The sequence below is a fragment of the Indicator indicator genome, chromosome 4, assembly GCF_027791375.1.
Source record: "Indicator indicator isolate 239-I01 chromosome 4, UM_Iind_1.1, whole genome shotgun sequence".
Lineage (NCBI taxonomy): Eukaryota > Metazoa > Chordata > Aves > Piciformes > Indicatoridae > Indicator > Indicator indicator.
This window is the reverse complement of record NC_072013.1, coordinates 164,513-189,705: the sequence shown is the minus strand read 5'-3', so window position 1 is coordinate 189,705 and position 25,193 is coordinate 164,513. Positions and strand designations below refer to the sequence as shown.

At 35.2% G+C, this 25,193-nt stretch overlaps 1 protein-coding gene across 3 annotated transcripts in view; it reads right to left on the bottom strand.

Annotated features, from left to right (window-relative positions):
* The window catches only part of EML5 (EMAP like 5), a 94,784-nt gene that overhangs the window by 37,329 nt on the left and 32,262 nt on the right, over nucleotides 1–25,193 (bottom strand). For all 3 annotated transcript variants that reach the window (XM_054400010.1, XM_054400009.1, XM_054400008.1), the window contains exons 6-20: nucleotides 24,268–24,403; nucleotides 23,693–23,894; nucleotides 22,498–22,635; nucleotides 21,721–21,977; nucleotides 18,972–19,184; nucleotides 17,291–17,458; nucleotides 16,010–16,116; nucleotides 15,536–15,654; nucleotides 8,654–8,840; nucleotides 6,911–7,016; nucleotides 6,151–6,244; nucleotides 5,064–5,164; nucleotides 2,465–2,667; nucleotides 1,287–1,398; nucleotides 108–235 (exon numbers count right to left, since the gene is read on the bottom strand). In XM_054400010.1, the coding sequence (XP_054255985.1) occupies nucleotides 108–235; nucleotides 1,287–1,398; nucleotides 2,465–2,667; nucleotides 5,064–5,164; nucleotides 6,151–6,244; nucleotides 6,911–7,016; nucleotides 8,654–8,840; nucleotides 15,536–15,654; nucleotides 16,010–16,116; nucleotides 17,291–17,458; nucleotides 18,972–19,184; nucleotides 21,721–21,977; nucleotides 22,498–22,635; nucleotides 23,693–23,894; nucleotides 24,268–24,403 (2,271 nt within the window). The remainder of the gene's footprint in view (nucleotides 1–107; nucleotides 236–1,286; nucleotides 1,399–2,464; nucleotides 2,668–5,063; nucleotides 5,165–6,150; nucleotides 6,245–6,910; nucleotides 7,017–8,653; nucleotides 8,841–15,535; nucleotides 15,655–16,009; nucleotides 16,117–17,290; nucleotides 17,459–18,971; nucleotides 19,185–21,720; nucleotides 21,978–22,497; nucleotides 22,636–23,692; nucleotides 23,895–24,267; nucleotides 24,404–25,193) is intronic.

The window sequence follows — 25,193 nt, the reverse complement described above, 5'->3', positions numbered from 1 at the left end:
ACTTGCTAATTTCACTAGCAATTAGAATAATTTTTGTATCAGTCTTTACGTGAAAATTTACATAGTGCTTGTGGTATGGAATATTTGACTGATAAATTAACATGTACCTGAACCAGCAGAGTTATTGGTCCACTTTTATCCACCTCCAATATTTCACCATTCTTTGTGCCCACTAAAATATGACCATGTCCTAAAGATATGGCACGTATAGAAGGATTATCTTCTAAAAGGAGACCTAGAATGTTAAAATGTTAGAAGACAGAGGATTCTCAAGTATGTCTTAAAGAGGATTTTTCACACATATAGACGCTCCACTCTCACTGTAGGAAAATATACACAGTTGTAAACAATTGAAAATATATTCCTGCATGGAAGAACTTACATGTTTGGATTCCTTTAGGAATATTTAGCAATTACCCATCTGACGCTAATCCTTCTTCTCAACTAAGTATCTAAAACTTAACCAGCCTGGCTCACTGTCAATCTTGGTGTAAAAACACTCACGTGAAGTATAAGCTATACTACTATACTGCTAAAATTTGTGGTACCTTTAGATCTAGCTTTTTATTAAACAGATGTGAGAATGAGATATATTGTAGTAAAACGTTTTAGTTAATGGATGTTTCCATTCATGATTTTTGAAAATCAAATCATGTAAACTAGAGCACAGCAAATGTAATTTTAAGGGGTGGAGGAGGGGCTGGGGGTGGGGCAGAAAAGGAAAGGCTATCCAGATGTCAATAGGAAAAACAGAACTGTAAATCAACACTATGATCAAGAATAAATGGAAGAAACAGGAATATAGGACTGAAAACGTTCCTAAAAAAAATTAAAATACATGTATTTGTAGAAAATTAAATCACAAAAGGCACTAACACTTTACAAAACTAACCAGAATTCTGAATTTCATTCTTCCTCCAAAACAAAAAAAGATCAGAGAAAACACTTCTACTATCTACTAGTATAAGAAAATGTATAGACTTTTTGGCTGCCACTTTAAAAACAACACCCAAGAAATCACATTAGTAAGAGACTCAAGTTTAAATTAATTAATTATGACAGATAACAAGGTATATATTATGATCTGCACCCATGAAATGTGCAGACACTACAACATACCATTCCCCTCCCAGCAGAAAAATTACTGAGAATCAATAAAGTTTTAAGAAAATAATTTTTAGTATTTAGGTCAAATGTAGATTTCTTCCTACTGGGAAAGTAATTCCACAGAGTTTTCTAAAGAAATTATTTTAAATAGATTGAAAAAATAGGTTGAAATCTGTTACCTTTAGACCCAGGAGCCAAGGCAGCCCTTTTGATGGCATAGGTTTTGAGACAACGTTCAAAGGTATCATCCCAGAGAGCTACTACCCCATCTTTACCTCCTGTGACAAATCCCTGGCAAAAAAATTCCCAAGAAACAAACAAAAATCACAAGTTACAATCATTATATTTCCTCAAATTTTCAGTGATTTTTGTCAATACTGAAAACGGATTATATACAACATTGTAATGCACAGAACTACACATGTGAGAGACTAAAAGATCAGGAGCAACAAAATGATTGTATTCTCCTCTTGACAAAGGCAGCACAGAACTTCCATACAATACATGTACACAGGCTGGATTTAAAAGTTCTAAGCAATAAGCTTCTACCATACTAGAGAAATAATTTAGCTGACACACTGAAATGTTTTTCTTGATATTTAGCCTCAGTAGCCCTTTGGCATTTCACCTCCTTACTCCAAATCACGAAAGTTGGATTAGTGCTTAATTTGCTCAAATACATGCATATTTGTGCAATTCTATCTTCAGAAATTATTTGCAGGTTACTGAAAGAAGCAAGTGGTATATTTAATACTGAAATCATTAGCACTTTCCTTCAGAGCACTTAGTTTTTGCAATATGAATAAACCTGCTTTATCCAAAACTATACCAAAACTCAAATATTAGAAGGTGGAGTAACTTGATCTAAGATAGCAAAATACAAACAAAATACAAACTTCATACATACAAGCAGTCCTGCTGAAATACCCATTCACATTTAAGAACATGCTTAAAGGTTTCCTGAGTCAAAAGAATAAGGAAAGTTCTTAGTGATCTACAGATTAATGCTTCTACTAGTAGATGGTAATTACAGCACAAAAAAGTAAGAGTATGATTTTCTAACTCTCAGAAGCTCACATATTCCATTAAACTTATGGGTGCTTATATAAAAAAGTATTTTCACTTATCAGAAATTACTACTATTTCTTTAATAAGAGCCCATGAAAATTGAGTGAGTTGTCACTGGGTCACAAGGGTTTGAGAAACAACATGCTGCATGAGAAGGATTAGAGACATGGATAAAACACTACTTTGAATCTGAAGTGCAAATAAAGTCATGTACTCCTGCGTTTGGGAAAAGCCTAACTTCATAGACTTTTTACTTCAGACATCAAAAAACAACAAGCAGCTTATTTACTTTTTCCAATGCGTGCATGCTGAACACAGGACCATCATGTGCTTTGACAGTTTTCATGAGAAACACATCTCTCCAGATACACACATCCCCCGTGGATGTTCCAGAGAATGCCATCTCTTCAGTCCAGCCATACACCGCACACATCATTGTATCAGTTCTTCCCAATGCACCTATGCAGCCCTTTCTCCCAATTAGTCCTCCGCCTGTTCAAATCAAAAAGAAGTCATCAGATGTTTACTTACACCTGTTTTCCAAAAACTGTACAAACTTACCCAGATCAACAAATCCTTTTTCTCCTGATTCACTCACGTGCCCCAAAAAATTGAATCATAGAATGGTTTGGGTTGGAAGGGACCTCCACATGTCAGAAGCATCCTCAGAAAATAAGTTTTTTGTGCTATTCAGCATCTCTCAAGAATAAAACCCAACTTACTTTTAACTTAGCACTTGAATCTGGATTTGAATAGGTACATATACTCACACAGACATACAAAGAGAAGGTGCAATTGTAAACTCACACTTAAACAAAAACTTAACATCTATCACACAGTTATTAAAAATTCCCAATGAAATTAACTTGAAAGAAAAAAAAAAAGGAAAAAAAAAAGTTTAAATCTTGACATCCCATTCTTTTCATTACATGTTCTCAGTGAGAAGATTTCTGGTTTTATTTTAGAAGTTTGCGATATTGTCCCCTGGATAACACAAAGGTATCAGCTATATAAATTTCATAATTCTTTAAAATACCACACCTAAAATTATTTGACAGGTATAACAGAGTAACTTCTGACAAGAAAGTCAGATTTATATTTTCACAGTCCTCAGAGAAACTTCATTTGGTATAATACAGAAGTCTCTCAGCATTTGACACTTCAAACCGTCCTTGTACTTCTAAAGAGGCAGGGTCTCTGAACCTCTCTGCCATGACTTTGCACTCATGAAAATTTATTCCAAACTATATACTTTGGTGCCACTTCTTATATCAAGAGCACCTACTCTAATGCAGATTTCAAAGATTTGGCATTTAAGGTGCACTGATACTCTACTCCTCACATAACACTGCTAAGCATGTTTCACAGTGACCACCCTGCCAGTGTACTGCTGCAGTTTCACACAGATGGGCTACAAAATTAGAGAAGTGCCAGAGAGAAAAGAGGCATTTTAAACTATTTCATTTCTTTATTTAAAATCATTATCTCCAGGTTTTTAGAAAGGAAAAGATTCCTTTCTAAAGAAATTGTAGTAATGAATTTAGTAAGTATTTTGGGATACTTTGTTCTTTCTATAGATAGCAAGAACAGTTTTTTAAATTAATAATTCGTAGAGATTTCAATAGCTTCCTCTCAGGTAATCTTGATTAACTTCTGTTGGATTTTTTATAAATTTATTTATATTTGTGCCTCATTATAACATACATGTTCTAAAGCTCCTCTCTTCCAAAAACTGTTCCATGATTTTAGAGCAGTCCGTAACATTTTCAGATATGCTGTATTATCAGATATAAAAAACAGACTGTAGGAAATACAAGGTCCTTTCTACTTGTCTGTCTCTAGCTACACAACAAATCCACAGAATGTTAGAGGATGGAAGGGACCTCCAGAGATCATTGAATCTAACCGCCCTTCCAAAGCAGGATCACTTAGGGTAGTCCACACAGGAGTGCATGCAGGTAGGTTTTGAAAGTCTCCAGAGAAGGAGACTCCACAACCCCCTGGGCAGCCTGTTCCAGTGCTGCCACCCTCACCGTAAAGAAGTTTCTCCTCATATTGAGGTGAAACCTTCTATGTTCGAGTTTGTACCTGCTGTTCCTTGTGTTATTACTGTACACCACTGACAAAAGCTTGGCCCCCTCCAGTTGACAACCACCCCTCAGATATTTACAGACATTGATCAGATCCTCTTAGTCTTCTCTTCTCAAGAGCCCCAGGTCTCTCAGTCTCTCTTCATAGGGGATCATCATAGGAGATGCTCAAGTCCCCTAATCATCCTCATGGCTCTCTGTTGTATTCTTTGCAGCATGTCCCTATCTCTCTTGAACTGGCGAGCCCAAAACTGGACACAATACTCCAGGTGTGGTCTCACCAGGGCAGAGCAGAGGGGGAGAAGAACCTCTCTAGACCTGCTGGACACTTTTCTTGATGCACCCCAAGAAACCATTGGCCCTCTTGCACATTGCTGTCCCATGGAGAACTTGCTGTTCACTAGGACTCCAAGATCTCCCTCTGTGGAGCTGCTCTCCAGCAGGGCAAGCCCTAAACTGTACTGGTGCCTGCTGTTATTCCTCTGCAGGTGCAGAACCCCACATTTGTCCTTATTGAACTTCTTGAGGTTTGCTTTCACACAGATTTCCAGCCTGTCCAGATCTCATTGGATGGCAGTACAGCCTAACAGGGTGTCAGCCACTCCCTCCGCCAAGTTTTGTATCATTCATCTTGAAAGAATTCCAAGTACTGCCATAATGCCAATCATGTTATTTCTATTAAAGCAAAGGTAACTTAGACATACAGAGAAAATATTTGCCATTAATGTATGAAACATACCATAACAGATGCAATATTTACACTTTTTTAAAAAAGCTGTAATTCTGAAGTTTCCTTACCTGCTCTACGCCAGAATTTCATGTGTTTAATTCCAACTGTAATCAATTTATCAGGCATATAAGGATTAATCTTAACAACAAAAATCTTATCTTTGCTTCCCCTGAAATGAAAAGCAAAATATTTTAAGCAACAATATAGCTATTTATATTTTTAATAGTTTTTTTTTTAGTTAGGACATTTTTTCCCTAATGTATTCCTCCTCTACCTTACTAACATTTACTGAGAACACAAAGCACGTTTAAAAAAAGGAGAGAGACAATGTCATTGAAGAGCAATAATGAATTTAATGCATAAAAAGGAAGTTGATACTTTTAAAGTTGTATCTGCAGAGAATAATACAACCCTTTCATATCTACCTAGAATAATATTTAGAGTATACATACTGAATCAAGACAGAGCAGGGAAAAACCCATTCACATCACTGCTCTATTTAAAGGAACGTATTCTTACAAAAAACAAAATATACAGTTTCAAAAAACATTACTCAACACTAGAAATAAGATTCTATCTTGCAGATTAAAACTCTACTTAATAAATATATATGAAATAATCTATGTGCAGAAACTTGCACATTATTTAATTTTTGGAGATTATTTAGTCCAACTTCCTCTTCAAAGTAGAGCTAACTTCAAAGTTAGATCAGGCTGCTCAGGGCTCAGAAAGGAAAAACAAAGAACCTCAAAGAAAAGAGCACTGAGCAAACAACTGCAAAGTACTGTCCCAGGAAAAGATGAAAAAGGTCTGAAAAACAGAGCGCACACTGCTAGCTCTGGGAAGGCCAACACAAGTGCATGGAGGAGGTTTTAAAGAGAGTATCTGAGAGCACATCAAATAAATGCAAACAAATTTTGTCATCAGTGTCTTCTTTCTTCACCAATTGAGCTGTCATTGTAGTAATTCTTCTTGACTATCAGGACTTCATTTTTTTTCTTCTAAAGAAAGTTTTAAGGCTGTGCTAAATGTTATTGCCTGTATCACTTAAGTGATGGAAACTACTAATGTATTATTCCTTAATGAATCTATTCTGCTTTCTGTTATTGATGACCAAAACTAGGTGCAAATTTTAAAACAAAGTTAAATTCCTACCTTACTGCTGAAAGCTTTTCTCCTTTCTTCCAATCCCAGAGTACAATAGTGTGATTATCATCTATTCCAACAGAAGCCAATCGTTTCCCATCCGCTAGAAAAATAAATTTATGATTACGACAGTAGATTGATAATATTCTGTCACAATAATAAGAAACCATATTAAAGAACAAATACTATAAGAAGAATGTCCAAACTGGTAAACAATTTTATGTCTTGTGATTAGAGGCATGTTTGCTTTTAAACTTGAGTGGTCAGTTGGACAGAGTTTAGGACTTTAAGTTACCCTGTAATGCAGAAAGAATAACTCAAGGTCTGTGTGCCTGCCTCATACAACCAAAAGAAATCCCTAAGTGACCAGCTCAGCTATTAAACAGCACAGAACTTATTCTTGCATCTCCTGATGTGCAAGAGTACACAGGAGCTCTTTTTAAATTACTTGAAGACAGTCTCTCTCTTTTCACAGAATCATAGAATGGCAGGAGTTGGAAGGGATCTTAAAGGTCATCTATTTCCAACCATACTGTCATGGGCAAGAACACCTCCCACTAGACCAGGTTGCTCAAAGCCTCATCCAGCTTGGTCTTAAAACACTTCCAGGGATGAAGCATCTACAACTTCTTGGTCACTGATCAATGGAGAATATTTTTAATGCAAAATTGTCAGTGTGATGGAATTCACGATTGCTCATTAGAGCTCATTAGCTTGTATTTTGATGCAGAAAAAGAAAATTGTAAATAAATAACTAAATACTTATTACCTGAAAAATCAACAGCACAAACACCATACTGGTGATAGCCCTTTAATACCGAGAGTGGTTTTATTGTTTCTGTATCCCAAATGTGTATTGAGGAATCTCGACCAACCTGTAAGTATACACATTTATAACCATTTCTCATGATTTCTCAGTTACTTCACACAGTTGTTTAAAAGTATAATATTGAAAAAGTCTTTTAAAAGTATTTGAAAGCAATTTATAGTGACATAATTTCCCTAGTATCACTTCTGCCTGGCTAGTAGTATGTTACTACTTTCGTTTTACAAATACCACTCCCCATCTGGCTCACTCTTCCCTCCAAAAACTCAGGTACATTAATTACAATTAACTAGAGTCCTCTTGTGGGGGGTCGGGAGGGAAAGAGCCCTTCATTGATTATACTAATGCATATTTATTCCATCAAATCTCTATTAATCATTCCCTATCTAAAAATAAAAAGTTGGGTTTTTTTTTGCCAGTACATAAGCTAATCTATGTTTGAGAAATCAAGGTGACTTCTGTTGCTTTCTGATGGCATTACAAGCATCTCCAAGTCGGATTCTAATGCATTGATACTCATAGAGTCATCTCCATTAGAATGGCACAAATGCAGGTAACAGAACTTGGTAGGAAATGTAACTTGGTCAGAAGTTTTGCACTCCAAGAGACAAAAAAGGGCTGTAAACCCATAAGAATGCTCTCCTGTGTTTAAAACCTGGGGTAGGACTCAGGAAAATGAGACTGTATTTCTGGTTTTGCCACAAACTGAATACATGATGTCAGCAAAGCTTTTCCTAACATCCACTATCAGGAAAATGTCAGTCAGTCTTGCATGGGGAATCTGATTACTGCATATATGCACAGTATGTAGTGTGCATACATGAAACAGTATATAATGGAGTGTATCTTTCTGTTGACAGCACAAGCTATTTTAAAATACAGTAAATCCAGGTACATTTTATCCATATGTGCTTTTATGCTATACTACTCCAAAATTAAACAGAATCAATTCTTGCATTTAATCTCTAAACTCAGGGAAAGTTTATTTCTATTAAAAACTTCAGTTCACATGTGCTCCAATTTCCTATATAACAGCAATACAAATGATAATAATAGTAATATACCTATGAAACATCAAACCAAATCATCAAGTCCTGATGTATAAAAATGTACAGGAAGTGATGTTTGTGCAAAAACATATGTGAAAAAGAGGTACCTGTTCCTGTCTGGCAAAAGATGAAACTATGACAAATACTTCAGCAATATACGTATCTGTGTTACATGTACAAACAGTAAATAGTTCAGCTATAGGTAATAACCAAAAACAGTATATGAAGTTGAAATGCCAGAATGCAATAACAACTGCTAACTTCATGCTATTTAATAATACCACAGCTTAATTCACAGCTAATATATTTAAAAAATTATGTATCTTAACTGCACATTTATTTTCTCCACCTGTCATCATGAAGCAGCCAAGTAACACTGAATAAAAAAAGTTAATTTTATTCTTAAATAAAAAAGAGATTAAAAAAAGCCCTATTAACAAAACACTTTTATCAGAACCAATATGAAGAATTAGAAAAAACACTTATGTTGCAGATTTTTAACATGAGTCCATCTGCAACAGAAATGCAATCTTTCACATTAATAAATGTAGGCTGGACTTCGTTCCTCAAAAAAAGGCTTTTCTAAATTCAGTAGTAACAACTTCAGATTCTTATTGCAGACAAGTATGCATCCTACCTGGCCTGTTGCCACATAGTCCTTTAAGGGATGAATAGCAAGGCAAAGAATGTCATCATCATGACCTAGATAAAAGTGCTGTGTATTCTGCTGCCGATTGTACACCACTCCCACTGCCGCAACATGGTATACAATTTCACCCGTCTGAGTGTAAAATAAATTGCTTCGACAGTCGTAACCTCTGTAACTAATTAAAGAAAAAAAGTTTGTTCATCAAGGCCATAACCACATATATACTAAGGCTTTGAGACAAAACTAGGCAAGATACATTTTGCACATGTAAAAATTCAGATTACTTACCAAATACAGTTTCGGTATTTTAAGGTTATTAATATATTTTTCCAATGTATCATTTTCATTTACTATTCAGACATCAGATAAGCATTAAGGTGGCTGCTATTTAATAGTTACTCTCCACAACTAACTTAAAAGAGGAAGTAAGAGCTAGTAATTTTTTGCAGACCACATGGAAAATGCGGGCATGCAACATGTAAGTAAATTAATTAGCCAAAACTAACACTCTGGGGTATTTTCTATCTGCTCAAAAATCACCCAAAGTTTCCACAAGAATGTGGGCAACAGAGATATCACAAAGCTGAAAGTTTCTGAAAACATGCTAAGAGAAAACAAATGCTTAAATTTTCTTCCAGATCAGTTTCTTATTACTTCAGAAATGACTCTAAAGGCTCAGAAACATAAAACATATTAAACAACCACCAAGTTTTAAATTATTGGTTTTAGCAATGCTATCCTTGACAGTCAATGGAGGTAACACTTAAAAATGCGTAACTTAAATTCACCCCTTCCTTTGTTCTTATACAAACAATATTCCTGAAGTATATATATACACACACTCCTGATACATCCTGTTTCTGTGCTATTAATTTCCCAGTTAAACTCTCTCTGGTCCTTCTGTTCTTAGAGATCTTCAGAAAATCAACCTTTTAATTACTTTACAAGGATGCAGGCAAAATCTGGTTATATTTCTAAGTATATAGTTAAACTTACAGGGAGGAAATCGCTCTTAAATGTGTTTTAATTTGCCATCAATTATCTTTTTTCAGGGATCATAAGGCTCTACTTTGGTAATTTTGCACCCAACTTGTAACTGAACTAGCTGAAAAAAAGCCTTGAAAATGATCAGCAAGTCATTTGTCACAAACAAAACAACTCAAATTTCACTATCAGCAGCTGCAAACTAACAGAAATCTCCAATGTCTATGTTACACTGCTCCTGATATTAATTTCTTTGCTTAATTAAAAGCATCTGTCATCTAAAAATTCCATTCTTTTAAAGAAGAAAACAAATGCAGTGTCTTTACAACAGTGGAGGTGTTTCAATTAGTACATAAGACAAAGATGCATCTGTACACATACCAGTAAGTGTCACACACAAAATTAATGGGATAGCATTAAGACAATTACAACATGTAAGACATTTAGAAAGTTTAAATGACACAGAAATTATTCAATCCAAGTAGAAAATAAGTATTTCATAAAATTATATATAGCTTTTCTTGCACACATGGGGCAACCATATGCACTGGTCAAGTAAACTATCTTTACAGCAGTTGATCAACTTTAGTTTAATGAATACTGTTCTGAAAACTCCAGCCATGAATCCAAGTTCACAAATACTTGACCTATGCATTACTGGAAAACACCATCTGGAACAAGTCTGAACACTGTATTTCTGTCAGCTCACCTAGACTACATGCAACAGCCTTATGTCATATCAAATGTGATTAGGAAAAAGTGCTAAATTCATTCACAAAGCTTTTTAACAGATCAACTGATGGTCCAGGACCATTCCTTGCATTCCCCCTTTCTGAAGTTGACATTCCTCCTTGCCCAGTTCTCTAGCCTGTTCAGCCACCTGGTGCACCAGCCACTCCTCCCAGTTTTTTGTCTGTGATACTGTATGACATCCAAAGCTGTGCCTCATTGGATCACAAACAAGTGAAGTTCTTAAAGCAGCAAAAACTGGGATATCACAGAAATACAAGCTTTTAAATAAGTCTCCCTCGAACCTAGGTTTTATAGGTTCTCAACTTCAGGTTTGGTTGCACTCCAGCAGCTTTTCCGTGTCTCCCGAGTTACATGGCATCTCAAGGTCTCTAGAAAAATCTCTCTCCCCCCCAGGTCTGAGATTGACCTATATGTCTGCTCCCTGCTCTTCTCAAAATGACCAACAATTTAGACCCAAAATAAAGATGTAGACCCTTCAGGTATCCTTCACTTTCCTTCCATTCATATTCTTCACTAACAACTTCAACCAGCAGCAAAACATGGAGCTGTTAAAGCTGATTTCTGCCTGACTCAAACTGCTGCCTGCTTGTCCTGCCCAGCTGCATCCTTTTTTGATGTCCAGCCACTAGCTTTTAAATGGACATAATATATAATAATCTACAGAAAATATGAAGAAAGAAAACAAAAATAACCTCTCTCAGTATCCAACATCAACAGTTTAAGGACACAGCAATGTTCATTCAGGGGCAGGGATTACAAAAGCAGGCACAATGCCAAAGATCATCTCTGGACCTATCACTGCTGGGCTACCATCTTCCTGTCCTTCACTCTGCACTTGTCCTCTGTAAAAATACTGAATTCCTCTGCAAGTACAGCACAATTTAAAAAAATGTTGAGCACGTACCCTACATGAGATTATTTACGAAGCAACTACAAGAATATGTATGCAGAAAGAAATAATGCTCCAGAAATACTAATTTCTTACAAGTTTAGAAGGCATCTATAAATGTAAATGGTCTCAGATCCTTCTAACTCAGAAATATCTCAGGTATATAGATATATCTCAGATACATATAACCAAAATGTGTCTAGGATTCAGGAAAATAGTTGTTACTCATATCTACATCTTTGTATCATTGGAAGTCTGGATTTTAGTTCACTTCAGATATTAAAAGAATAAAAGCGTACAATCAGTTTTTAGAATTAAAATAAAATACATTTTGCCAAAGTATCAAACAGTGTAAACAAAGACTTTTGGTAACCCAGTTACACACATCTGGTCTTTCCCAGGTGCCAGTTTACTAACTGCATGACCAGATAGGTACTTTTTGGGTTTAGATTTTAGAAAAGCAACTTCAGCACGTTCAAGGCTCCGTTGGAAGGGATCTTGTGGGAAGCTTCCATGGAGAATAAATGAGCTAGCAAGTGCTGGGAGTTTTTAAAATAACACTCTCCTAGACACTAGATCATCCCCTCTGAAGGCAAGGGAAGCCTGCAGAATAAAGAGATCCCCCTGGCTTAACTCCGAGCTTCTGGGTCTGCTCAGCATCAAAATGGAAATGTACCAGCAATGGAAAAGTGGACCACTACCTATTGAAGATTACAAGAGCAGAAGAGAGGCAATGGGTACACGTTATTCCTGGGAAGATTCCAATTGGAATCCCGAAGAAAAGTTTTCACAATGAGAACGGTTAGACATTGGAATAATCTCACAAGAGAAGTAGTGGATTCCACTACACTGGTCCGTTTTAAGACTCAGCTAGACAGGGTACTGGGCCACCTCATTGAAACTACACTATCACCTAGAAAGGTTGGGCCAGATGATCCTTGAAGTCCCTTCCAACCTGGCATTCTGTGAGGTGAAAAGAAGCATGTTTCAGTGTAGAAGATCAATCCCTGAGAATATGCTACACAGTTCCAAAACACTTACATCTGGACATTCTTAAATTATTTTAGAACTGATCTTATTAGAGAAACCACGAAGAGAAACGGTTTCTTTCTATGCAGAAAACAAACCACAGAAATAATTTACAGGGCATCTTGATTAACAACTAGAAACTAAGTAATAATGAAAGCAAGCTCTGAATCGTAGTTATGGGATAGTATATAACAAGGCACAATAAACATAACGTTGCATTCTGCTGTAGTTGATGAATTTTCAAGTGGTCCTCAGCAACAGCTAAACACACCATCAATCCAGGACTGACTCAAGTTAATATGACAGTAACTTTCAGAAGAAAAGTAGGCTACCTCAACGATACGTAGAAACATTTTTTTTGCTGTGACCAAAGTCACAAAGAGTAGGGACTGGAGTTTGAGATTAAGACATGTAAACATACGTGTTCACGTCTTTTTAGATATATTAAACACCTACATTTTAATCAGCAATATTCTAGTCAATACAGTCAATGGAATCTCCATGGCTACTCATCTGACCAACTACTCACCGTTTAATTTTTTACATGAGCTAAATAACTCCTTGTGCTCCACTGACAGTATCTCCACTGACTGTGACAGAAGTTTAGATACATATATAAACCCATCTACCTTTAGGCACACAACTGTAAATTCTTTAACTTGTAGCTGGATCCTACCTACAGTTGCAAGTTACACATCAATAGCAAACAAAGAAGAATTTCATCTGTACTGTCCTCTCCAGAAAGTGTCAATGTCCACAGTCTGTCTGATGCTACAAGAGTTTAGAAATTTGTATGTTACTATTCAATGTATATATAGGAAATCTTCAAACACAGTGCAACCCTCTCCCAAGAATCTCCAGAAGAACCAAGTGTCAAAATAAACATGGCCAAGGTCAGCATCTTTAGCACAAAGGTAGAGATTGTGTTTTTTCTAAATACTTCCACATGGCAATAGTGTTCTCTCAATAGGACCCACTTAAGACCTAGTCCCTTTAGATGCTATTTGTAGCTTCTGGTAGGAATCCATGCAAGGTGTCACAAGACTCATTTAAATCTATGAGAAATCCCATGTCATCTTGAACCTGTAATCAAATTTCATCTTATGATGAAAATAAAAATAGATCATTCTTGTGAGAGCAGTAGTGTAGCTTTGAGAGAATACTGGAGACATGTATTGTATTTGCATCCTTATTCTCTGCCAGCAACAAGAAAGTATTACAAGCACTGAGTCTGAGAAAGAGGTTCCTCTGAATGTCCTTTTTTATGTTTCTGAATCACCACCTCTGTCAAAGACATGGTAGAAAGAAAATGCAGGAAGAGTCAAAAAGAGACCACACTAGCACACCACTTCAATGACATGTTTCTGATCATCATGATTCCATCAGCTCTCTTAGAGAAAGGTGCACTTAAAGATCAAGCTGTTAACAGAAGCTGCTTTCTCATCTGTATTAGTCAGTGGCTGGCTCACATACGCAGCGTAATTCTTTTTCTCCCCTTTCAGAAACATGAAGTAACTATAGAGATTTAAAAATTTCTAACAGGATATGAAGAACTCTTTTAAAGTTCATCTTATAAGGCAGCTGACAAATTCAAAACACAAAACCAACGTGCTCAAAAACAAAGAAAGGAAAAAGAGTTTCCTATTCACCTCGTTCAAAAACGTACCAGTTTTACAATTTTAAGGAACATCCAAGACATTTTCATCAGCTAAGGAAAGGTGAAGCAAAGAAGACTTCCTCAATCAGAGAATACACCTATTACTCACTTGGATGTGGGTCACTTTAAAGTTAACAGCCTGGACATTGAGAAAAATCTGTTGGTCAGCCTGGATTCTTCATTAGTTTCCTTGATGCCCACTGGATAACCAGACAGAACTCAACTGGATATTCTACTTCTGGTCATTCCTTGATATTCTGGTCAAGCTTCACTTCTGTTGTGAAGGAAATAACAATAATCCCAAAGATCCAGGGCCCTTGCTTGTGCTACATCTTCTTCAGGATCATTTGGTTTGATTCTTAGACAAAATTCTAAAAACTATATATAGCTACCCACCTTAATGCATTTTCTACACGTAAGAAAACCTTCAAGTGAGAATTCTGGAGTATCAAAAATGGGGGGGAAAAAGCAACAATAATAAAAAAATAGGGTAGTAAAAAATTCAACCCTGTACCAAGCTTCTCAGTTGTCATCTCCAAAGCTATTGCTCAGACTCCATGCCTTCTACAGACAAAATTGCTGACTTGAATGATTAACTATTCTTATCCAACTCATTTTTTAAGCATTCCATGTAAAGCCCTTCTAAAGTTGTTTTAAGTGTCATTATAAAGGCAGACGGTATCAGTAACTTATCTGCGCATTTAGTTATCTCTAAGAAGCTGCATTCCTGAAATGAGGTATCTCTTGAAAGGAAAACATGGTATTACCTGATTTCCAAGGCCCACATTTAATAAAGGCTTTGGGTTTTCTTTGTATGAAGGTGTCCTGGTTTAACACAGTCTGCTCTAGCAAGAATTTATATTTCTGATCATTATTCTAATGTAGTAGCATAGCCTGCCATTTTGCTTTAAAACACCACATTTTTGTTCTAATTAAAAAAAAAAATCTTCTCTTATGTAGAGTTATAGGAGACTACCAATCCTAAAGATGAAATCATGAGATTCAAGGATGCATCTGAAAGGCATTTTGTTACTCAAATTAACACCAAAAGAGAATGAAACTGTATTTTAACACACTTACAGGACCTATTAACAATTAAATTTAGTTCCGTAACTGAGGAACATGATGAGGTACAAACAGTTTATACCTTTTTTTTTTTTATGAAAACACTGAGAGAAACACTTAGTACAACCCAGACATCTTCAACTACACAAAGTTTCTTTTGTAGATTCTAAAATAACACAAAGAGATCTATTACTTTCCAGACACTGAAAAATATACATGATAGCAAAATATATTATTTGCATAGAGGTGACTAAATTGTCAATTAAAAGTTGCAGTGTAAATTCGCTTCAGAATTCACTTTCAGAATTAGTTTAGCTTGCCATCAAATCTTTTCAATAATTTAGTGTACATTTATTTTTACAGAAATAAAAAAAAACAGTAAATCACAAAGCAACTGACCTAAAAGTCTTCCATCAAATTATTAAATTATAAACAGCAATCTATAAAACACAAACAATCTACGTGTATATTTTAAGAATCCTAGTTTTCATACCCATGAACAAAATGTAATCTTATACTGTTCCCTGGAGCTCGCTCTCGTCTCTTAGAAGCTGCACTTTTTCTTTTTTCTTTGCATTGCTCTTTAAGTTGAGGTAGATCTTCTTTGTAAACCTTTAATACAGAACACACTTATGAATTAAGAGACACATAAGAAAAACATGTTTCTGAGAATTCAGCTACTGACATAATTGAAAAAAATCTCCAATAACTGTAGCTGGTTATTGTTTAGCGTAACTTGTTTTGAGATTACAATCAAAACTCTAGTAGAACATGCTTTAGCATATAGGCAGTCGCTATTTTTTTTGTTCTTTCTTTCTTTCTTGCATTTTGAATGCATCAGGTAACAATTCCAAAGGTTTGGTGAATTCCTTCTCAGCTGTCTTCTCAATTTTCATATTTCAACAGGTCTTCATATAAGACAAACACTGGGAAGCTTTCCACTTGCCATTGAAACTAAAATCCCTACCTGTCGACGGTAGGTGATCTGTGTCTCTTGTTCAATTTCAGAGTCCAGCTCTGGAACATCAGACTGATCTGAATCCGATTCATCACTATTAGAATCAATCAGACTCTCTACCATCAAGAAAACAAACAGAAAATGAAGCAACTGAAATTACAAACCAGAAAATGTTTAAGTAACTGCTTAATGTCTCTGATTTGATAATCAATGCTCATATTAACTCCATCAGAAACTTCTAATAACTGACAGGCTGACAGGATCAGTTCTGCTGATAAAGGTTGGTTTATTTCTACTCTAAGTATGAAAATTTGCTGTGTTTCTGGGATCAAATTAGTTTTCATTCATTATTTAATCAACCTTAGTGTTAAGAGGAAAGTTAGAAGCAAATAAAGTACTGAGTATAAATTAAGACTTGCAGAAAACTAACGAAAGAAGGGCTCCAAAGCTAAATTTATGGTTAGGTGAGCCATTGATGTAAGCAGCAAACCTACAAATAGACTAGTGGGGGAAAAAAAATCATATATGGGAGGGAAGTGGAAAATTTTTCATCGAGTCTGGAGGAAAAAACCCAACTACTTAACATTTCTACATTCGTTTACCTATTAGCTAGGTAACACTGATACAGCTTCATATGATATTAGCAATTAAAGGGTGAAACAGTCTATTTCGTTGTAACTCTATATACTTATTTCCCCAAAGAGGTCTCTAAGTTCCTTTAGGAATTTCCAAGTGAGACATTCAGTTAGTAGTTTGATTATAGGAAACTCATGAGAATAATTGCTGATTAGTCACTGGTGGAAACATGATCTACATCTTTTTCCAAGTATTAAACACCTATAGTCCACATTAAGGAAAAAAAAAAAAAAGAATCAATTACAATGCTTAAATTATCATCTAAATATTTCAAAATGTTTAATTAAATGAGCAGATAAATCTTTTTTTCCCCCACCGAAATCTGGGCATCCAGCTTTCAGTTTATTAAAGGATGGTATGTACAGAAGTCATAAATTCACATCTATGATCCAAATTTTTAATATTTCCCTTTGCACAGGGAACGTGGTGGTGACTTTGTTCACAGACTGGGTGAAGCACACAGGTTATAGAGAAGTATCAGGGAATGCTATCAGGTGCTTCAGGCAGCTGCAAAGTACAGGACAATAATTTTGTGCAGCCTGAAAATTCTGAATCTTTATTTCTATACTTGTACCAATGAATTTTACTTCTCCTTTAGCCTACTCTCCTCCCACTTTTTTTTTGTTTGTTTGTTTTGTTTAATAAACTACTTACCTTGGGGTGCTATATGAAGAGAATCCTTCAACTTCCGGTCAGGGACAAATTTCCACTGAAAGACAGAATGATCTGCTCCCCCAATGGAAACAACCCACTGGTGATCATGAGACCATCTGACATTTGTCACATGAGCAGAATGACCAAGATATTTTTTAAACTTTGCTCCTAGAACAAGAATAAAAATTGCTTTCAACGTATGTGTAATAAATGTCTCAGAACCATCTTAGGAAAACACATCAAGGGTAATAGTTTGGTGAAAATATTCTAATTACTAATGATGTTTTATTTAACAGCAGTAACTTTTTGCGTTTTTTTTTGTCTTTAAGATACATTTTAAAATTTGGATTCCAGGATACAATATCTTTAACAAGTGAAACACAAAGAGACAAGTCATATGATAGTGTTGCATGAGCTGCACTGAAAGGAAGATATATACTTTTCTTAATTTTATTGTAGTTTCGTTTTTATATACCAAGATTTTGACAATTATTGCTTTTACATTGCAAAGGCAGTTATTGAAATGGCAAATTCCATACATTTAGCTCTGAGAAAACACCCCTGTATGTATGATCATTGCACTGGTTCCCACTGTTTGTGCAATTTGAGTGCTAAGCACTCCTAGCAATTCATATCCCCATGCCTTTAGTAGAAGTAGCAGCAGTAGTATAATTACATTAAGTTAAAATTTTCTTCACTGACTGCTAGATAATTACAACAATCATTGGATCAGTTACTAAAAAGAAGTTCCTCTCTATATATAGAAGCACTCTATATATATTCTTGTGCCTTTTCTTCAATTTCTAGTGCAAAATAGGCGATAAAATCAAATTCAGTTTCCCTTAAATGGACTGAAGACTGTTTTCAGCAACATATTTTTTATGACCTCAGGCACCAGCAGAACCTTATCACTTTAAAAAAATACTAAAATGATTTTGTTGGTTTTTATATACTATCTTTTACAAAAAGATTTAAAAAAACACTACAGGGGAAGGAGGCATTTTAATCAGTTATTACAAAAGAATAAATTCTTTAAATGCATTTGTTGCAGTTCAACTTGAATAATGTTCTAGAATGAAGTTATTCAAAGAACACCAAAAAAACGAAGCTTTTCATGTTCAGTCAGCCCTGCACAGTAAACTTGAAAATTATATACCTTGCTTTAGGCTCCGGTTTTAAAAAGTTTCACATGAGATTTGTCCTTACTGCTAGTAGCAAAGTCTTGAAGACAAATGTGTTGGAAAAGTTTGTAAACCTCAAAAAACAAAGTGGAATCCTCTGATCAAAGACCAATTTGCTGTTCATTTATTTATTGCCTCCAATCATTTAGAAATGTTATTTTTTCTAGTCCCTAGCCCAAATCTCCATCACAGACCCAGAGGAAGGAAGAAAACTACTTGAAGATCAAGGCGAAATAGATACACGTATATATCATAAAAGGATCCAGATACTGCATCATCTCATGAAATTCTATCATACATACACCCCCCCAAACCAAAATGCAAATGAAAAACTATTATTATTACAGTTGCCTATACACCAGACTATCTTTGTTTTCCATCTTTGAGCTCAAACTAAACTCTAAGAATAAATATTAGCCATTTATATAATTTTCAAAAGCTTTTTCTTGAATAACCAAAATTTTAAAAAACACATTTATAATTGATCTTAAAGGTACTACCTTTTCTTAGACATGGGTATCGGAAGAGCTTTACTATTCCATAATCATCAGCTGTAACCATTACTTGCCCAATAAAATTTGCGTCCACAGAATTTATATCATTTATATCTGAGTATTTGGGCCAGATTCCATTAACTTCAAGGCCAGAAACACAGGTCCATGATGCCCACTGAACAACTTTCACTTCTTCCTTGTTTGTTACTTCTTTTCCACCTAAGAACAAAAACAAAGACCTATTTTTCAACATTCACTCATGCAATTGTAAAGAATGCATTTTAAGGAGAAAAATTCTCCAGAAATGAAATCCAAGTGAGAGAGAATTAACACCTGGCATCTAAAACTGTCCTTATCTAATACGACCAACAGTATCAGTAGGGAAGCTTCTAAAGACTAGCAGAAGACTGGTTTGATACTTCCGTTTTTACTGTTTCTGATAGCTTGTTGAAGCTGTGTGCAGCCATTTTAAGAGTTTTCAAAAAGTCTGTTGCTGAACTGTTGTAGAAACCTGGATTATTCAGAGCAAAAAACGACAAACTCATATTTGGCCACTGCAAATTACTGAAAATACCAATTTTACGCTTTGCTTTTTGTTATATTACTTCATATCAGCTCTATCTGTAATAAAATTGTTCCAAACTCACTAAGTTTCATGTAAGAGCTTAAGTACTGAGTCAGACCAAAGGCCCATTTAATAAACACTACATCTTCAAGAATGGACAGAAGCAGGATGCAGGAGCAAAAGAAGAACAAGCAAAGTAGTTGTGCATCAGACCAGGTAACTGCTGAACCTGAGCAGGACACTTGACAACAGTTCACCTCTCCATCTTCAGCAGTAACAAAATTTCAGCAAATTGGGCTATGGTTTTCCTTTTTCTTTATTGTTAATAGGATTCTGATTAGTAGGAGGGGATTGGATGGGATGTAGCAGGGAGACAAGCCTCAGGGATAGGGCAAAGAAGAACTTAAGTGGACTGGAATAAACAGAGTAAAGAACGGGCACAGAGAAAAGGTAAACCAAAATGGTCAATAAAACAGAAAGGAAGATTTATTGAAGAATAATTTTAAAAAAATTATAAAACCATCACTTCAGTAAAAGTTTTAAAACTCCAAAACCTGGAGAGGAACTCAGCTGCCTTGTTGGAAGATCCCTCAGCTCTGGCAAAGTAACTGAGTAACTGCACCTTTTGACAAGGTTTACCTTACAATCCCTTTCATTCACTAATGACTACTAATACTTGCAATACCCATGACTGATTCCTACAGATATTATGTTAGGCAATTTTATGTTCCCTATTCATTTATAGTGAAATTTCAAGTGATATGACTCTAATCAGTATTTTGAAATATTTAGGAGATTCCTCTAACTTCACTGACTTTGCTAAACTTTTTTCATAAACAAGTTTTCAGAATCCCACATTGCAATATTCCAGCTGAAAGATGCCTACATAAGCTCAAATTTCTTCTCCTGTGTCTATTTGTTACAGTCTAATTAAATTCTCACTATCTTTTCTTGCCTACATTCTGTCTCATTCAGTGCAAAATCAAACTTGTGAATACAATGAACTAGATGCTTCAGCACAGTCACAAAGGATTCCACAGAACTATGAATAATGTACAGTGTGAAGTGTAAATATTGTATAACAAACTAAGGGACAGTCTAGTAAATGGTAATGACACAAACACAGGATAAGTGGAAAAAAAAACCTGAATGATACTATGTAAAGAGTGTATACACACAGAAGAAACAAGTCAACCCTTGTGACATACACTGCCTTTGACACACCCTAATCAGGACTATTTAAATTTGAAGCTTTAAGATACACAATCTATGTGCGTATGTCCTCTGCAGAGGAAATTGACTTGATGAAAGCTGTTTCAAGAGTATAGGACAGGACAGGTCAGTCAAGTCTTCAAGGCACTGTTGTCTTGAAAATATTTACAATAATGGAATTGTTACAAACTTTGAATCTGAAAACTGTATTTTAATATTATGTATTACACTAATTTTCTTTAATAGTCCCCTGACATAAAAGAGTAATAACACATCTGAATTTGCATTACCAGTACACTGCCCGGCTAAATTTAATTTTTTTTTTCACCTTGAAAGTTACATGATTGAATCATGTATGTATCACAGCTTCAATATTTCTCTTGTATCAAGTAATTTCTAATATTCTGGCATCCTTTTATCAGCTACTCTTTATTTTCTCCTGAGTTATCTAATCATCTTATACTTCCAAATTATTTTACATTCTGATTGTTTCTATTACAGATTTCTCACTGAAAAAGTTCTTTCAAGTTAAATTCGTCAGTTCTGCTGCAAACATAGTTCTAGAAAACTAGATGCAGTATATTCATTTTTCCACACATTAAAAATACAGTGCAATCAAATGATAATCCATTTCATATCCAAGATCAGTAAGTACAAAGCCAGTAAGCTACCAAAACATTGGATGTGAATGCCATCATTTCTAAAGACATGGGAGTAAAGATTTAGTTTTGAGAAATAAATTTTAAGTCAACATCTCTATCATGAAAAGATACATTACAAAGAACAGTAAATACATAAGGATATATATTGAAGTAACTTTGCTAGATAATGCTGTACTTATTCAAATATAGCAAATAGTTAAGCAAACTTAGAAGAAAATTCTCTATAACCCAATGGTCTGAACCAAGACCTACATCTGGCTATATTTACAAAACTACTAAACATTATTTCTGTAAAAAAAGCAACTAAGAATCTTACTTGGCATTCTGTAAAAAAGTCTCCTCCCATTGCCATCATTGGTCTGTAAGTATTTACTGTCTGAAGACCAATCCATATGGGTGATGAAACTTAAAGATCCAATACATTCTCCGACTTTCTTGTATCTCTGAACAACACCATATATGTCCACAGAGCTGTCATTGGAACCAACAGCTAGGAAATTCCCATCTGGTGAATATTTCAGTTCATGAATAGCTTCTTTCCTGTCTTTGATATGAACAACCTCAGTCATATCTCTGTAGTATGAAAGAAAGTATGTCATAAGTATGGAGGAGCCTTATCATACTGTCATGTTACCAGTTTTAAAAAATGGACAAAACTGTGAAATGATGAAGTGAACTTTACTACCATATCTGTAAACACAACACTGCTATATTAGAGTTGGGTAGGGGTTTATGGCCAAAAGGACAAGCAAACAGGCAAACAGTGACAAAAGGTGCTGCACTGGGCTGAGAGAGGGTGAACAAAAGCAACTGTTCAAGATGGGTCCACAACAACAAAAATTAAAAATTAAAAAAATAAAATCAGATGGATTAATAGATCTTTATTCACTCAGGGAAGAAAACACTACTGACATGAGACAAATCTCATTTTCCCTTTAAAACTGTGGGATTACAGCAAGAAGGCAGCACCGGTTTTTAATGTGTGATGTGCTGACACCAGCGCTCTACCACATAGAAACAATTTAGGAAATAGTGAAAATTTATTTCTTAACAATTCTTAACAACTTCTCTATTTGTAACTTTTGTGACGTACCGGACCCGAAGCACAGTGAAGGAGCCATCCTTCATCCCGAGAGCCAGATGGATTCCATCAGTACTAACTGCAGCACAGCGAATAGGCTCCTCCATATTGCAACGGGCAATCAAAGCATGGTCTATTAAACTCCAAATTCTAAAATAAAGTAATAATTACAAAGATAAGGAGTGGTTAGTAGCTGTGTCATACATAGCATGAAGCCTGCAATTTCAGCAGACAATTGGACGTGGCAGTTTCCTATTTTAAAATAATGTCCCACAAGGAAAAAAAATCTGAGACAGAAGTCTGGATTTTGCATATAGCAAAATATTCTTGTATTCAAAATAGCAAGAAAATATCTAATGGGAAATTACAGCGGCAAATTAACCTTATTTTACCTTCTGAATATTAAAAAGAATGGCAACATATGACAATATGTACTTTTAGGCCACTCTGTGACAATTTCACTATTTTGCTAAACATTTTATCCAGGAAGAACATTAAAGACTATGCTCAGTAAATTTATCCTATTAACAAGTCACTATCTATAACTCCTTACAATTATTTAGTTATACGTAACACATTACGTTTTTCCTACATGAAAACAAGTTTTTACAACATCTATTATTTACAAAATATATCTGGAATTCTAAAGCATTATTTCAATATTCATAATTCAACTCCTGTTTGCTAATGCTTAAGATGTTCAACAAAAATGACAACACATTTAATTTCTAAGAAGAGAACAGGTGTTTTTGATAAATAAAGATGAACTTGTAAAAGAGAGCAATTTACTAGGTTTTCTCAGAATATAGATTCTATTTACTATACATGCATTAAGTCTGACAAAACTCCCAAGCTAGAAGTTAATTTGCTCCATATGTGAAAAACTGAATACAGTAAGAGTAAAAATTTTAATTTTTTATTACTATTATTTCCATTGTAACCTGTGAACTAAAGAACCTCTAAAAAGGAAACACAGGATTTTTGTGACTGCTTAATGTGAAGCTAAATGAAATTTGTTCAAATTTTTACATTTCATTTTTGTGAAATATACATTAGAGAGCACTAACTTCACGCATCACTTAACTGATTCAAAAGCACTTCAACGCCACTTTTTAATACATCATAACAGATATAAATTTCAAGTAGGTTATCTACAAAATAAACTGCTTGTATAAAACTGTACCAAGTTAAACAAATGAGACTTAACCTGACTGATCGGTCATCACTTCCTGTCATTGCTAGTGGCTTTGTAGGATGGACAGCCAATGCCCACAGCTCTCCTTCACAATGTCCCTGCATTATCAGGAAAGGCTTATTACGCTCATGCACCACTATTTCAAAAATTTCACTGTCTTGTGTCCCGACGAGTATATGGTCTCCTCTCCAGCAAACACTTCTTACAGACAGACCTGTAGAAGAGATTGTTACTGATAGATTTTGAGAATACGTTAAACAAAAGGTAACGTAGCACATGACAAAACGTAAAAGCAAGAAAATGTACAGCTTCTGGACTCTCTGCTCTTTCACACTGTACATCTCAGTGTTTTCTGAATTCTCTTAAAGCATTACCTTTCTGTTAAAAACTGATGTGCTACAGAAAAGATGTGCATTTTATTGGTTTAAAAGAAAAAAAAAAAATGTGTGCCTACAACTTCATAGGATGTTTTACAGTAACTTTGGAGGACAATATGACCATCATACTAGTGGGCATATTCAAAAACTATTTTGCCAAACAGTTCACAGTAGCATACATGAAACATGGTTTTGTTCAAATCATTTTACCTTTATATCCTTGGTCTGTTTCCCTGAGATCAATCACAGTAATTGGCTTAAAATTTAAGTCCCACAAGCGAACACAGCCATCCCTGCCACCAGTGGCAAATCCCTCTTCACATGCATTCATGCTGAAAATTCCTGCCTAAAAAGAGCAGAAAAGTTATGCACAGATTAGATACCAACATGGTATGTGGAACTCTTCTCCAAGCCATTATTGACTCCTTGTCTTCCTACCCAGGACACTGTGGAAATAGCATACACATATGCAGCTAATACAAGTGTTAAATATGAAAGAGTCAGAAACCAAGCCAAAATGAGCAGAATTCACATTTACTGACAAACAGTAAGATAAAAGAACTGTTGGCAATAATGCTTTCATCCTGAGGATGATTATTTGATGCTGCTTCTTATCCCTAGAAAGAGTTTAGTTTCATATCCTCTTGCCTTAGGGCCTGATCCAGCTCTCACAAATGTCAGAAGACTTCCACTGATCTCCATTAGGCTTGGTTTAAAGCTTTTGCGGATATTACTTGGCTCCTACACAACCAAGCGTAACAAAAGCTTGGATTTTTTTTTACCTTTTAAAGTCAAGGAAGATTGATGGAAAATTGAAGTTTACAAGCAAAATGCAAGAAAAGCAGCAATCACTTTACACCATTTAAAAATACATAATATAAGCTCTTATTTTAAAGGTGGACATCAGGACACAAAACACATTTTCTGTAACTCACTTTATGTATGTTTTCTTTAAGAAAACAAAAGAGGCAAGGATCGCATATCCATTATCAAAATAAAGATACTGTATCCACATAGCCACTATATTTGATGTAAAGATGATGCATTTTCTAAATGGTATATACACTTTCTTTTGCCTGCAAACATCTACACTCTACACATTCACTATTATCCTTTTCAGAAGTAGTTCACACATT